This window comes from Chiloscyllium plagiosum, chromosome 31, assembly GCF_004010195.1.
Source record: "Chiloscyllium plagiosum isolate BGI_BamShark_2017 chromosome 31, ASM401019v2, whole genome shotgun sequence".
NCBI classification, from domain to species: domain Eukaryota; kingdom Metazoa; phylum Chordata; class Chondrichthyes; order Orectolobiformes; family Hemiscylliidae; genus Chiloscyllium; species Chiloscyllium plagiosum.
The window spans coordinates 15,154,706-15,172,167 of NC_057740.1; the positions used below are offsets into that span (position 1 = coordinate 15,154,706).

Below are 17,462 nucleotides of genomic sequence, written 5' to 3' on the forward strand. Positions count from 1 at the left end.
GTTGAATACTTTTTGTAGAAGCACTGAGGGTGACAAGGCAGCAGAATGTACATCATCAAGAGGGATACAGCAGCAATATCACTGATTAAGCTGGTCAAGTCCTAAAAGTCAACTTGGTCTGTGACAGGTTGCGAGGGAACTAACAAGAGAGATGAACCACACTGTCCAGTGTAGATGATGTCCTGTCTTCACATCGAGAATATCCTCCATCATGCGGAGTGGCATTATCACCCTGCTAAATGGAATATACTTTGAACATACCTAGCAACTCAAAATTAGGCATCCTCAAGGTGCTATGATCCGTGGGAAGCAGAGTTGTACTCCAACACAATCTGCAACCACAGGGCCAGCACATTCCCCCAATCTACTATTACTTTCAAGCCAGGGGATCAACACTGGTTCAATGATGAGTGCAGAGGAGATGCCAGGAGCAGCACCAGCCATATCTAAAAATGAAGTGAAAACCCTATGAAGTTACAACAAAGATCTACTTATCTGGCAGAGATAAGCAGTTCTCCAAGCAACAAAATTAGATCTAAGCTGGGCAGTCCTACTACATCCAGTCATGTTTAATGGCGGACAATTAAACAACTCAATAATAGGGAACATACCTCTACAAAAGACAAAGCAGACCATTTGCAACAATCTTCAGACAAAAGCGCTGAGTGGATGATCCATCTTGGCCTCCTCCTTCTGAGGTCACTAGCATCACAATGTCAGTTTTCAGGCAATTTGATTCATTCCATAAGGAACTGTATACTGCAAAGGCTGTAAGTCCTGACAACATTCTGGCAGTAGACTTGTTCTCTAGAACTTGCCATAGCCCTAGCCAAGCTATTCCAGTACAGTCACAACACTGGCATCTACATGACAATGTGGAAATTTGCTCAAGCATGTCCTGTATACAAAAAGCAGGACAAATCCAACCCAGTCAATTATCAGCCCATTTGTCTACTTTTGATCATCTGTAAAGTGATTGAAGGTGTCAAAATGCTATCAAGCAGAACCTGCTTAGTAATACATTGCTAACTGACACTCCGTTTGGGTTCAACCAGGGCCAGAGTTCCTGATCTCATTACAGTCTTGGTTCAAAAATGGGTAAAAGAGCTGAATTGAGAGAGATATTAAGGTTAATCAACTCAGCTCCAACAAACCTCTGTAGGAATTTTTCAGAGATACCTTGGTCTAGCCATCTTCAGCTGCTCCATCTACCTTCCTTCTACCATAAATGTCAGACATGGTCAGTGCCATTTGTGATAGCTCAGGGGCTAAAGAAGCTAATATCAAAATGCAGCAAGACCTGGATAATTTCAAGAAGCCAAAGAACTGCAGATGACACTAAAATTGGTGATACAGTAGACAGTGAGGAAAGTTATCTTGAGATTACAGAGGGATCTTGATCAATTGGGCCAATGGACTGAGGATTGGCAGATGATGTTCAATTGGATAAATGCGAGGTGTTGCATTTTCGTAATGACAAACAAGGGCAGAACTTACACAGTTAATGGCAGAGCACTAGGGAATGTCGTAGGACAGACAGACCGAGGTACACAGTTCATTGAAAGTTGTGTCACAGGTAGGCAGAATGGTAAAGGTAGTGTTTGGCATGCTTGCCTTTATTGCTCAGACCACTGAGTTTAGGAGTTGGGGTATCATGCTGTGGTTGTACAGGATGTTGGAGAGGGATATAAACCAAACACAGGCAAATAGGACTAGTTTAGTTTGGGAAACTTGGTTGGCATGGACGAGTTAGACTGAAAGGGTCTTTCAAATGGTGTATGACTATCTAAAAGCACAAGGACAGCAGATATATGGGACTACCACCTGCAAGTTCCCCACCAAATCATTTACTATCCAGACTTGGAAACATATTGCCGATCATTCAGTGTCACTGGGTAAAAACGCTGAACTCCCTCCCTAATGATATTGTAGTTCTACCTAGAGCACATGGCCGGCAGCGGTTCAATTAAGGGGAGGCAATAGCCTAGTGATAATATTATCACTGGACCGTTAATCCAGAGATCTAGATAACATTCTGGGACCCGTCGAATCCTGCCATGGCAGATAGTGGAAATTGAATCCAATAAATATCTGGAATTAAGAATCAAATGATGACCATGAATCTATTGTCGGAAAAATCCATCTGGTTCACTAATGTCCTTTAGGGAAGGAAACTGCCATCCTTACCTGGTCTGACCTAAATGCGACTCCAGACCCACAGCAATGTGGTTAATTCTTAACTGTTCTCTGGGCAATTAGGGATGGGCAATAAATGCTGCCTTGCCAGTGACACCCGCATCACATGAATGAATAAAGAAAGAAAAGAAATCAGTGCACCACCACCTTCTCAAAAGGTGAGAGGGGAAAGATTTAAAATGGATCTTAGGGGCAACATTTTCACTCAGAGGGTGGTGGGCTTATGGAATGAGCTATCAGAGGAAGTGGTGGAGGCTGGTACAATTCCAATATTTAAAGGGCATCTGGATGGTATACGAATAGGAAGGGTTTATAGGGATATGGCCAAATGCTGGCAAATGGGACTGGATTATTTTTGGATATCTAGTCGACATAGATAGGGTCTGTTTCCATGCTGTACAGCTCTATGACTCCAATGTCTAAACATGGTTTCACTGTATGAATGTGAATGCACAGTGTATAGTTAATAAGATTGGAGAACTATAAGTGCAGAATGAACTGTAAGATTATGATGCTGTAGTGATAACAGACATGTTGCTTAAGGAAGGGCAGATCTGGATGTGAAATATTACTGGATACAAAAGAAAATTTTTGTATTAATTGTATTTTGTTTAATATTTGGTGAAGGAGGGCACTGGAGCACTGGAGTACTGGAGTAAGAGGATGCTTCAGAGAGTTGAAAGAGAGAATTGATTTAATGAGAGCTGAGGAACAAGGAGGGTGTAATTAGATTGCTCGATATAATTTATATCTCACCAGCTAGTGGGAAGGGTATAAGGGAACAAATCTGCAAAAAAATTACAGAGAGGTGTAAACATCATTGCTATAATGGGGTACTTTACTTACTCGATGTCAACTGGGGTAGTGGCAGTATAAGATGCAGAAGGTAATCAGGGTTCTGAATGTGCGCTCAGGAGTTTCCTATAAGCAGTTTATATCCAGTCCAACAAAAAAGCAAACACTGCTGGATTTGGTCCTTGAGAATGAGGTGGACAAGCCCATCAGTGGCATTGGTGGAACAGTTAGGAGACTAGCCATTGTATTAGTCAGTTTAAGATGGCAGAAAATGATATTGGTTAATCCAGAGTAAGAATAATCAACTGGTGGACAAGAGACGTAAATGGGACAAAAGTTGAGCTGGACTAGATAGAGTATAACTAAAGTTTGGAGGTAGAAGCAGTCGCTGAATGGGCTACCTTCACAGAGGAGTGGATTTGGATGCAATCAAGGTATGTTCCTTCAAATGAAAAGGTAGGACACATAACTTCAATGCTCTCTGAATGATAAAAGAGATAGCAATTAAGTTATAGAGGAAAAAGTATGCTTATGATAGGTGTCAGGTGGTAAATGTAGTTGAGAATCAAGTCAAATACAGAAAGTTTAGAAGAAAGGTGAAAAAGCAGACAGGGATAATGCAAAACAAACCAGCTGCCAATATGTCATGAAATCACAAAATCTCCTATACACACATCAACAGTAAAAGGAGTGATAAAAGATGGATTAAATCTGATTAAGGACTAGAAAGAGACTTATGCTTAGAGACAAGAGTCATAGCTGATGATATAGGAATATTTTGCATTTGTCGTTGTTTATAAGGCAGACACACCAGTCTCTGTGGTGCAATTGGTCAGTGCATTTGGCTGTTATCCGAAAGGTTGGTGTTCAATTCCACCCAGGGACGGATCTATTACTGTTCTCACTTCATCTGTTTGGGCGGCACAGTGGCTCAGTGGTTAGCACTGCTGCCTCACAGCGCCAGGGACCTGGTTCAATTCCAGCCTCGGCGACTGTGTGGAGTTTGCACATTTTCCCTGTGTCTGTGTGGGTTTCCTCCGGGTGCTCTGGTTTCCTCCCACAATCCAAAGATGTGCAGGTTAGGTGAATTGGCAAAACTAAATTGGCCATAGTGTTCAGGAGTGTGTACATTAGGCCCATTAGTAAGGGGTAAATGTAGAGTAGCAGGATAGGGGAATGGGTCTGGGTGGGTTACTCTTCGGAGGGTCTGTGTGAACTTGTTGGGCTGAAAGGCTTGATTCCACATTGTAGAGATTCTATATAGATACTGCCTAGCCCATGGTGATAGAGAAGGAAACTTAATCATGATATGGATTTAAACTTGATGAGGAGCTGGTATTGGGTAAGTTGTTTGTAGTTAAAGTTGACAAGCAACTGGGACTGGATGAGATACATCCAAGGAGATTAAAGGAAGCGAGAGAGAAATAGCAGGAGCACTGGAAATTAACTTTCAATCTTCCCTAAGTTTGGAGGTGGTATCAGAGAACTGGGGAAACTTCTAGAAATAATTATTTAGGATAGAATTAATAGTATATGGAAAAATGGTGGTTAATTTAGAAGAACCAGTATGGATTTGTTAAGGTAAAATTGCATTTCTGGTAGAGAGCAAGGTGGGGTGGGACAGGTGGGGAGTTGAGATGATGCACTATTGTACTAGAACATGGAGAGATAGTATAAAATAAAGAGTACTATTAAGAAGAATGTCACTGCTGCATTAAAGGAGGACATCTTGGAGGGCTCCTCCAGCAAAGCCATGTGAGTAGAACTCTGGAATAGGAAAGATACAATCACTACTCCTACAGCCTCCCAAGAGGCAATGGGAGATAGAGATATTTAAGCAGATAATGGATAAATGCAAAAACAACAGGGTTGTTGCAGTAGATGCTTTTATCTTCCTCAGTACTGACTGGGATTCCCTTAGTGCCAGGGCTTTGATGTGGAAGAATTTGTTAGGTACTTACAGGAAAAACAGCTTCTTGAAACAATATGGATAAGACTGGTTCTCAGGTAAAAGTGCTAAATTGATGGAAAGCTAATTAGAACAATATAAGGCAGGCAGTGGAAAAATTAGATTGGGGCGATTGTTTGAGTATTAATCCACATTTGACATGCGAGCATCTCTTAAAGGCTGGTTGACCAAAGTTGAGGACCAGCGTGTTCCTGTGAGGATGAAAGGTTTCAAGAATCCAGGATGATATTGAAAGCTTAGTCAAAAAGAAACAAAGGAAGCATTTGTAACATTTAGGAAACTTGAAATCAGACAACACTCTTGAGGAAAATAAAGGAAGCAGGAAAGTACTTGATCAAGGAGTTAAGAAGGTAGAGTAGGCCATGAAATGTCCTTGGAGACAGTGAGGTCTGCAGTTGTTGGAGATCAGAGTTGAGAGTGTGGTGTTGGAAAAGCACAGCAGGTCAGGCAGCATCTGAGGAGCATAAAAATCATGAAATGCCCTTGGCAAGTAAGATTAAGGAGAATCTCAAGGTATTTTATAAGTATATTGGGAACAAGAGGGTAGCTAGAGAAAGGGTAGGGCCACTTAAGGGCAAAAAGAGGAAATTTATATGTTGAGCCAGAGAAAGTAGTGAGGTCCTAAATGAGTACTTCATCAGTATTCACCAAGGAGAAAGGCGTGAACAATGGTAAGATTAGGGAATAATTTGTTGATATTCTCGGGCATGTCGCTATTGAGGAGGAGATGGTGTTGGGTGTTTTGAAAAACATTAAGATAGATATATCCCCAGGGACTGATGGGATCTATCTTAGGATATTGATAGATGCAAGGGAGGAGATTGGTGGAGCCTTGACAGAGATTTTGGTATCCTCTTCAGTTACAGGTGAGGTGCCAGCAGAATGGAGAATAGCCAATGTTGTTTCTTTGTTTAAGCAGGGCAAGAGAGACAATCCAAAAAATTATAGGCCATTGAGTTTTACATCAGTGATCAAGAAATTGTTGGAGAAAATTCTTAGGGACAGGATTTACTTTCATCTGGAAAATAATGCAGCTGTATAAAACTTTATTTAAGGCATTTGAAGAATTGAGTGCAGTTCTGGTCTACACCCAATAGGAATGATGTGGAGCATTTGGAGAGGGTGCAAAAGAGACTTACCAGGATGTTTCCTGGATTGGAGTGTATTAGCTGTAACAAAAGTTGGACAAACTTGGATTGTTTTTGCTAGAGCATTGGAGGCTGAGTTGTGACCTGATACAGGTATATAAAACGAAGGGGTGAGTAGGGTAGATAGTTGGAACTTTTTTTCCCAGGGTGGAAATGTCAAATACTAAGAGGCATAGGAATAAAGTGAGAGGGGGAAAGTTTAACGAATATGTGTGAGGCAAAGTTTTACATTACACAGAGGGTGGCAGGTGCATGGAACACGCTACCAGGGAAGATTGTAAAAGCAGATATAATATCAGTGTTTAAGACACGCACATGAACAGGCAGGGAATAGAGAGATATGGACCATGTGCAGGCAGATGGGATTAGATTAGATTAGATTAGATTAGATTAGATTACAGTGTAGAAACAGGCCCTTCGGCCCAACAAGTCCACACCGACCTGCCGAAGCGAAACCCACCCATACCCCTACATTTACCCCTTACCTAACACTACGGGCAATTTAGCATGGCCAATTCACCTGACCCTGCACATCTTTTTGGACTGTGGGAGGAAACCGGAGCACCCGGAGGAAACCCACGCAGACACGGGGAGAACGTGCAAACTCCACACAGTCAGTCGCCTGAGGCGGGAATTGAACCCGGGTCTCAGGCGCTGTGAGGCAGCAGTGCTAACCACTGTGCCACCGTGCCGCCCACAAGTTTGGAATGACATCATGATCGGCATTGACATGGTGGGCCTATGCTGTTATATTCTGATTTGTTTCATAGGCGCTTAACAAATGGCTGATCCATTGTGAGCCTATACAGAGTGTATTTAGGCTATTTAATTGAGTAAACATTGTTGTTAAGCTTGGCACCAGCTTGCACACACTGTTGACATGAGGTCACTTTCAGCTAAGGTCATGTTTTAGTGACCTGAAGCAGAAGAAGTGATTACAGAATTTCTCCTTCCTTTGCCACATTTCACTAAACTAGGCATGGCTAAGGAACTGTAGCACCCTCAATCTTTCTCAATCAGTTAAATTGGCAGTGACCTTGAAAGAATCAGAGTTTCCTGTTCTCACTGGCACAATTCCATACTGAGCTCATTTAATCACAGGCAATCACAAAGGAATTTGTTTACAGAGTATTTGATCAACATTAGAAAAACAAGATGAAAATAAAATCTCAAATAATAACTGACGAACATGAGAGTCAGGAAATACAGGATCTGTCTGATTAGAGGAAATTTAGAAAATAGTTAAAATCATAGCTGCTGAGCTTCTCTTTCAGCCCAATATGAAATAATAAAACATACATTACTTCCCTATCTGTCCAACCAGTCTCAAACCCCTCTTTACCAATCTTCCTTCCTCTGCCTCTTGTTTAACTCATTTAACCACATGCTATTCAGTAGCATAATCCAATCTGTGACTGGGGTTTCTCTTCAACAATATCCAATTAGGAACAAGATGGCATCTATATTTCGGTGCTGTATCTGACTAATTATTATACATTTGTCAGGTTTTGTTCGATGGCCTTTTCCATTTAACCTGTCATATCACCTTAGACACAGATGCATCGAATTAACAAAGGATCAAACACAGGCCAATCACAAATTGAAGAAATGAAGTGCATAGCTTTCAGGGCCCAAAGTAAATTCAGAAAAACATTTTATTCCCAATGTATAAGTGAACCTGCTTAACAGAGGGCACAAAAATTAAGTGAAACAAAATTACAAATTTAGTAATTAGTGATAAATCATTATTGTCTCATAAGGTTGAACGTACAAAACTAAAATCCTCTGATCAAGCTGCTATAAAGTATAATATTCAACCCTTATAAACTTGTTAAATATCAGATAGTTGAAGAAAATCATCCCGAGAAAACAAAGCCTGTGAAGGTATGTAGTTAATCATTCAGCCATCAGATTACTATTAATTTAATGCAATCCACAAATTACAGAACTCTTTCTACTGTTATCGCTGAAATTACATTTCATTTTCACAGTTATGAATTCAATGAAACTATTTGTGATAAGAACTGCAACCTGGAAGCTAATCATTTTGTCAAAGTTAAATTTTATGTCTTATCTCTTAAGACAAAAATATTGTATGCAAAATGCAGTAGACCAATCTGTATAAAACTATACCTTTGGGAGCCACAGAGGAGTTAGTAAAAGTAGGAGGGAAGGGTTCTGTAATTCTTTTTCATTGATTTCCACTCTTTCCTGAAGGTGCTCAATGTCATAGCTAAAGACCACAGAGTTCATAGCCTACCATCCAATCCCTTCTTTAATTCCCTTTCTTTATCTGTGAGCCAAACTGGTACTGGTTTGCTATTAACTGTAAATAACTAGGCAGGTCCATTCCCAGTTCTGACATTATATTTATATAGAAGCACATTTTAGAAAGAATCATTGGATTCTAATCAGGAGTCCAAACTGTTTATTCTCTCACTAGCCCAGAGGAGAATGTCAATTCACATTTTCCATTGCTCAATTCAATGTCAAAATTGTCTTTCACCCATGGGTCAATTTGTCTTTCCAGTTTTCACAAATAGTGGGTTGGAAAAAGCTCTATAAAACTCGAAGAAACTATATATTTTCTTATTTGGGACAACGGAAATGAAAGTTGGACGACTTGTATAACTGAAACATCAGTAGGGTTTTGCAACTTGGAATTAAATATTGCATATTTTTGAGCTAAGAACACAGGAACAAGAATAGGCCATTCAGCTCTTCGAGCCTGTTCAATGAGAATAGCTTATCTGTGGCCTAACTCCATATATCTACATTTGACCCATATTCCTTAATATTTTTGTTTAACAAAAAAATCATCGCTGTCACATTTAAAATTAACAACCGATCCAGCATCCAGTCGTTTGTGGGCGAGAGTTAGAAATATCTACCATCCTGTGTGTGTAGAAATACTTCCTAATCTCTCACTGAATGATTTGGTCCTCATTTTTGTCAACCTACACTGCAGTCCCTCCAATGTATCTTTCCTAAGATATAGTTTATATCATTCCTAAGCCCAGATCTGCTCTCACTATTCCAAGTGGGGTCTAAATTGTGCTTTGTATAACTGCAGCAAAATTTCTGCATCCTGGATACTCCAGTCCTCTAGCTACCACTTCATGACCTTTCAAAGATCTATGCACCTGAACTTGCAAATCTCTTTGGACATCTAATGTATTTAACTTTATGCCAGCTAGAAAGTCCAAAATGGATAACCTCACACTTGCTTACATTGAGCTCCATCTGCCACTTTTGCCTGGTCACTTAGTCTATCAGTATTCCTTTGCAATTTTATGCTGACATCCACACTGTCTACGCCTTTGTGTCATCAGCAAATTTAGATATATGACTTCCTATACCATTATCCAAGTTGTTAAGAAATAATGTAAATAATAGAGGCCTTAACGCAAATCCTTGTGGCACACCACTGTTCACATCCTGCTAATTTAACTACCTACCCATTATCCTTACTTTCGGTCATCTGCCACTCAACCAATTTCCTAGGCATGTCAGTAATTTGCCATCAATTACATGGACTCCTACTTTAGTTAAAAGTCTCTTATCAAATGCCTTCTGAAGATCCATTTAAACATAGACATTCCCCTGTCCACTACCTTAGTCACCCCTTCAAACAAATTCAGTGAGATTTGTCAGACGTGACCTACCTTTCATGTATCCATGCTTGTTCTCCCTTATTATCTGAAAATTTTCAAGATATTCAGGTACCTCATTCTTGATTATAGACTCCAACAGCTTCCCCAACACAGATGTCAGGCTAAAGGTCTGCAATTCCCTGGCTTTCCTCTTTTGCCTTTCTTAAAAAGCAGAGTGACATGGGCAGTACTCTTTCAAGAAATCAACAATGTGAGAAGGTGAATTTGAAACTGCATGGTGTTGAATTTCTTCTAATTTAAGGAAATTCTGCCTAATGACAGTTTTCTAATTGGTTACAGGGCTGTAGGATTGAGAACTATTACTGAGACTACTCCCCTCCAAGTGTTAGGTCACTGAAGCTTGCGCATCTCTGGTGTTAATTAGGTTTTCAACTTATTTCATTAATAACTCTACAGAGTCGACACAATATGCAGCAATGCAGCGCGATCCAAACCCCAGTCACAATTTGGTATTTACTCTGCAGATGAGTGCCAGTTAAAAACATGACACATCATCTGGAATGATACAGCAACTGGTTAATATGTGAATGATTAGTGTTGTCATATTTTTCTACCATTACCTGAAATTAGCATGATATTAATGACATTGAATGAACATCGAAAGCAGGAATGATTGCCAGCATTCTATTTTTGAACTTACAGGAATTACAAAATGGATGCCTAAACAACATTGCTAAACTGATTTGTATTAAGGTAGTTGAAACTACAAATAAGTATTAGATAATTTCTCTGTAAGGATAGTCAGAGGTAAAAAGAACCTTATTGAAATCTCTGCAAAAGACTGATATTTACCCCTTCTAATTTTATAACATCTTGTTAACTTTGATCATGGGAAATCAAAGTTCCTACCGTCATATGGATTACCTCCATTGTGTACCAATGTTCCACTATTGCAGAAGAAAACTAATCACTCCCCCTCAATGTCAAGCTAAAAGTATTAGCTTGTTTGTTGGTTACAGAAGGTAGACAGACTATGGTGGCCTGCAGATTGGAATAATAGCACTTTTCTCTGAAAAACTTTTTCAGATTTGTTTGGTAGCCCAGAACTTGAGTATTGCTGAGCAAAGACAACAGCCAGACATACTGTAGACTGGAACTGAGATCTGGGACCATGCAGAACTCCAAATGTACCTAATTCTCTGAGGAATGTCTGGCAAACTACAAGTTCCAAAGGGCAATTCTCCTGTGTCTGGAATTCCTTGACAAAGCTCCTTAATGTTGAGTATCCAGAGGATTCTGATTCACTTAAGCTTAACAGTTTTGTGGAAAAGATAGGAATTAAAATTCTCTTTCAACTCCCAGGTAAACTGAACTTCTGTTTCTTCAATTACTACTACCGCCCTCTCTTCCCTTTCCAGACAGCTCCTCATCCTGGACTTGACTCCTTCCCGACAACCCCCCCCCACCAAACCACACACGCACATACACATCCTGACTGAACCTGACACTCAGTCAGGTCGGACAACCCTGAATTCCCTGCTAATCCAAACAGAGATATGCATGAGAATTCCTAGAAGCATGGCCTTCCAACTAGAACTCTATCAATAAACACATCAAGTTAGACCCCAACAACCATCCTGAGAAAAAGAACAGGAAATGACATCGCCAACCCAAAGAAACCCAAACATATAAACAGAAAGCAGGAATTATCAGCATTGCTTCGCCCAGAGACCCAATGAAGAGGTTACCTAGTAGGATGACGAAACGTCTGGAAATGAACCCTCCAGCTCAACGAGCAAACCTACATCCTGGGGCATTTTGTCAAAGCTTTTTCTCTTGCACTGATCAGGGTATTTGCAAGAATACCAAAGTATAGTGTAGAACTTTGGTCTTCTTTCACATTGATAGTTTTCAGAATGCCCTGATGAGTGCAACAAGAGGAGATTCAACAAAACATACCTTTATTCAGGAATACCTTATTTATGTCACAAGTTGTAATACAACTAATAATCATAAAGATAGGGAATTTAAAAACAATAAGAATTTCCGGTTGTCAGAGTACTCACTCTAGAACAAGATAAATTGCACTTTTAAAGACACTGCCATGAAGAGAGCAACTAGCTCATATTGGCACAACACAACTGCACTTCCAGACAACTAAATTAAATTAGAATTCAAAGTTAACTTTCTCTTATGCGCTTCAACTGTTAACTACCATCTCAGCCCACCCTGTAAATGTTTGGCTTGCTTGCTAGTGTGTGTTACTGCCATGGGATTCAGGATGGGCTTTATTATCTAAAAACATGTATTTGTTATTTTTAAAAACTCATGAGATCTAGCTGGCTTGTTTCTTCAATGCTTTGCACATGGTCAAAAACATACTTAAGTGAGAAAGCACAATTTTAAAAATTCAAACTTTGAAATACCAACATTAGGAGTGAAAAGAGATGGATTTATTCACCCCTCTAGACTTGGCTGTAACAATAGGAAACTCTCAATTATGCTCAAGAATGTCAATTTAACAAATTATAACCTCACCTTTATGATTGATTGTTCTCAGACACTGCTTGCTTTGAATGTCCCACAATCTCACTGTCTCATCATGTGATCCTGAAATTAGCAACGTTCCATCCATGGAGATCGACAGGCAAGTCACCTGATTTCTAAAACACATTTCCAATTAAGTTCAATTCAGAGGAACTGTAAGTTACAATAATTTTCCATTCTCCCACCCACTAATTATTTCCCATTTTTTCCTTGATACTTACAAACAAATTATGAGTAAGATAATATTAAATCTTTGAGCCTGCTCTGGAATTCAATAGGATCACAGCTAATCGGATTTTCAGAAGGTGTTTTATAAGTTACCACGCTTAATAAGGGCCCACGGTGTTTCAGGTAGTATACTAACATGGATAAAGGATTGGCTAACTAACAGAAGACAAAGTTGGGATAAGGAGCCATTTTCAGGATGATAATCTATAGCTAGTGTGCCACAGAGCCAACCATTATTTACATTTTATATTAATGTCTTGGCTATGCACATCCCTGGACACTATAGATAATTTAACAAACCCAATCCCTGCACATCTTTAACTTTGGGAAGAAACCCATGCAGACATGGCGAGAATGCGCAAACTTCACACAGACAGTCGCCGAGGCTGGAATCAAACTCAGGCCCCTGTCACTATGAGGCAACAATGCTAACAATTGAGTCACCATGCCACCTCATTTGAGACCAGACAGCATAATCTTAGAATATGGGGTCGCCCATTTCAGGCAAAGATGTAGAGAAATTTCTTCTCTCAGACAGTAGTGAATCTATGAAGTTCTTTATTGCAGAAGGCTTTTGAGATTGGATCATTAAATATATTCAAGGCTGAGACTGACAGATTTTTAACCAGTAAAGGAATCAAAGGTTAAAGAGGGAAAAGGCAAGAAGTTGAGGATTATCAGTCATGATTCGGAATGATCGGATCATGATCTCTTGGAATGGTACAAGAGATTCAATGGGCTGAATGGCCTACTTCTGCACCTACACCTTATGGTCTGCCTATCATTTCTACCTACATGGAACATAGAACAGTACAGCACAGTACAGGCCTTTAAGCCCTCGGTTGTTGTGCCAATCTTTTATCTTACTCTAAGATCCATCTAACCCTTTGTTTTACTAATGTCCATGTGCCTGTCCATGAGTTGTTTGAATGTACCACGATGACTTGATTCCTCTCCAGCCCTGAATCTTGACATCAAGTGACACAGCAATCTGGACTCGTGCTGTTTGCTGCTGAGATTGGTGCCAAATCCCCTCACTATACTCTCCCCTACAATCATGACACTGCTTCTTCTGCCTCACTCTTATGTGAGTTGGTTCCATCAGCACTAACCACCCTCACTCAAATGACCATTTTACATATGTGAGAGAAAAACTGAAAGTGAGAAATTATTGTGCCATGATGGGAAACACAGTAGAGCCCAATACTCTCCCGGCATATCAACATGTGGATAACAGAAATGGATCTCCTGGATAATCTCCCCCTTCCCGGGTTTATCAGATCCAGTGAGCCCCCTGCCTCTGCTTCAAGCAAGAACAAGCAACAAATTCAGTACTGACAACGTGCTTTGATTTGTGGGTAAGACGACAGCGCGAGTAATAAACATGGGACTAAATTTTCAACACTCTACCCTAACACAGAAATTTCACTGCAGATTACAAGCTTAGAAAGCATATGCATTTTAATTTTACTGATTTGAGTGGTGATAAAAATAAGCAAAGCTAGTATTCAATCCAAATTGCAAGCTGAAAATCTGTGACTGGATGAGTTGTGCAAAGGTATGGGGAATGGTAGATGGAGCAGAGGATGGAAAAAAGAAGAGGAACATAGAAACAAGACAATGCAGAACACAAGTGAAAAGAGAAGGGGACAGAAAGAAAAATTGAAAGATTTTTTGAAGTGAGCTGAAGAGCCAGACGACTGGTGATGTAGAAATTGGAATCTTGTTTCAATCACTCTAACTTTAGATAGTCAATTTTGTCTGATTCACAATTAGTATCTTGCACCTGTGCTTAATGTCATTTTTCTTTAAAAAATGATTTTATATTGAGACTGGCTAAAATAGATACTTGTATCTCATTAGCCCATGGATTTGGCAAGTCTGCAAGATTTTAACTGCATCAGTTAAAGGCAAGTATAATAGAATTAATGTATTATGCAAGACAACTGCACAGCAATGGAGATAAGGAGTAACTAACATAACATTGTACCAGAAGTTCTACTTAAATATCTCAGACATAACATGAGAGCCTGTATTTAGGTCAGTTATCAGACAGGTGATTATTAATGCTGACCTCCTGAATCCAGTGAAACTACAGCATTGCACTTTATGAAGAAAAGGTTAAATGGTGATTTCATTTAGATAATGATGAACATTAGTTCAACAGTTGTTTTGTAATTTTTGTTTTGAATCCTAGGGTGAAGGGGTTGTCTTATGAAGGAAGGTTGAACAAATACTGTAATCATTGACGTTTAGAAGAATGAGAGGTTACTTTTTTTTTAAATCATAGGGAGGAATCCAAATCTAGGAGCCCAATTTTAAAGATAAGTGGTCTCCCACTTAAGATGGGGATTAAAAGGCATTTTTTCTCTGAGGATTATTAGTTTGTGAAATGTTCTTCCCTAACAAGTATTGGAGGCTGGATCATGGAGTATTGAGGCAAGGGAGACATGAAGAAGATAGACTCAATGTCACAATAAGACGGGCCATGATCTTACTGAATGACAGGGCAGGCTGAGGAGCCAAATGATCTAATCCTGCTGCCATCTCTTCTGGGTCCATGCTTACATCAAGAGGACTGGAATCAGTGTGGTTCAGTTGTTTGCATTCTCACCATGAATCAGAAAGTTTTGGGTTAGAGACCCATTTCAGAATCTGAAAATGATCTACAGTGATATACTAATGAGAATGGCAATACCAGAGAATTTAACATTTAAATGAAATATTGAACAAGGCCAGTCTTACTTAGATTAGATTACTTACAGTGTGGAAACAGGCCCTTCAGCCCAACAAGTCCACACCGACCCTCTGAAAATGATCTACAGTGATATACTAATGAGAATGGCAATACCAGAGAATTTAACATTTACATGAAATGTTGAACAAGGCCAGTCTTACTTCTTTGATGTTTCTGCAGATGTAATATCACCAGTTGAAAAGTTTTTACAAGTTCACTCAATATCAAGTGAACAACCTTTCTCGATCAAAGCCAAAAACAGATTAAGGTCACTCATTTATTTCTGTGTACAAAATGCATTGTGCTTCCCTACATAGTGAAATTTGTTGCATTTTAAATTCTCAATATTGTGATAAAATGCTAAATAAATGAAAAAAAAAATCTTTGAATTCAATGGAAGCTTGTAGGTATTTAAATGGCACTTTTATAGCATTCTGCAGCTGTCAACTCCCATATATGGGCATCCCGCTCCATCAAGTCTGCTAGATTTTTTTCAAAATCAGCAAGAAAATTTATTTTTCTCTTCAACTCCCTAATTGCCACTAGTTTTTCTGGACTAGCTAAAATGCTGCTGCACTGTCATGCTTAATGTGATTAGTGCTGTACCCAATGTTCTGTGCATGCAATTTGGAACATCAAAGCAGCCTATGCCTGCAACTCTTTTCGCACTGGTTTGTCATGATTTGGAGGTGCTAGGTTTGGACTGGGGTGTAGAGAGTTAAAAATCAAAACACCAGGTTATAGTCCAACAGGTTTATTTGGAAGCACTAGCTTTCGGAGTGCTGCTCCTTCATCAGGTGGACAATCACCTGATGAAGGTGTAGCGCTCTGAAAGCTAATACTTGGAAATAAACCTGTGGACTATACCCTGATGTTGTGTGATTTTTAAATTTTCCTACAAATTAGAAGTAACATTGAGAGTGCAACACCACAGATGAAGAATAGATACTTAGGTAAAGTACACAGTGGGATATCATCCAAAGAACTGCACTTCATGCAAGAATCAATGTCTTCAGAGGAGGACAGAACTTAATGATGGAACAGGACGCAGAAGAATAGGCAACAAAAAAATTAGCTTATGCTACCTAATATCAAATGCTGGCTTGAACTCTAGAAAAATGCATTAAGTGCAAAACACTATACTGCAGGTTCATTGTCAATATCAGTACTATAATTAACTAAGGACCAGTCATAAGGTCCCTACCTCTGGATCAGAAGCTCTAGATTCAGCTCTTACTTTGGGACTTGATGATGGCAGGTGGTGAGAGCAGAAAAATTCTTGGTCAGCCAAATGTGCAGAAGGCAACTGCAAACCACTGCATTATTTTGTTAAGCATAAACATGGACAATCCAATGGAAGTCCAATGCCATCAATACCATATCATGGCATGGTACCTGAAGAGAAAGAGAAATTACAGGGTTCCTAGAGAGATTGAGATGGAAAACGAAACGCTTTGTCATGTGTCCTAACAATGAGTAAGGGAAAACACTTTCAGAGTTTCGCAACTCTTGCCTGTCTCCTCAACTGGACAAAGGGTGGCTCAGTGGTTAGCACTGCTGCCTCTCAGCACTAGGGACTTGCGTTTGATTTCAGCCTTGGGCAAGTGTGTGTGTGGAGTTTGCACATTCTTCTTGTGTCTGCATGGGTTTCCTCCGAGTGCTCTGGTTTCCTCCCACAGTCCAAACTGGTTAGGTGAATTGGCCATACTAAATTGCCCACAGTGTTCAGGGATGTGTAGGTTTGGTGCATTAATCAGAGGAAATTTAGAGTAGGGGAATGGGTCTTGGTGAGTTACTCTTCTGGCCCATTTGTTGGGCTAAATGGCCTATTTCCATACTGTAGGGACTCTGAGTACAGGTTTTGGCAACAATTGATCTGAAGTGCAGTTTAATTGCAGATTCCAAAATGTTTTACATGTACTGCATTACCAATATGTTCCAGAACATTCTGTATATTGCAAGGTAGCAAAAGCATTCTCTAATTCCTCTGGCAGAGCTCAAGAGTTGAAAATTGAAAGAAAAGTTAACTAGTTAAAATACATATTTAATACAGGCTAGTGCATAAGCAATAGAAAAATTAGTATAGATGTATAAAATAGATAATGCCTGCAGGTTCTGATTCTCGCTTGAAAGCACAACATAATGGGTACTATTTCTTTGTTCTTGAAAAATCACACGCAGAAATGTGTTATCAGGACATATTAAAATGAAAGCAATACTTGCTATTC

At 39.6% G+C, this 17,462-nt stretch overlaps 1 protein-coding gene across 1 annotated transcript in view; it reads right to left on the reverse strand.

The window, feature by feature from the left end:
* wdr18 (WD repeat domain 18) overlaps positions 1–17,462 on the reverse strand; it is a 217,438-nt gene that overhangs the window by 52,876 nt on the left and 147,100 nt on the right. The window contains exon 8 of the mRNA XM_043721023.1: positions 12,261–12,385. Coding sequence (XP_043576958.1) covers positions 12,261–12,385 — 125 coding nt within the window. The remainder of the gene's footprint in view (positions 1–12,260; positions 12,386–17,462) is intronic.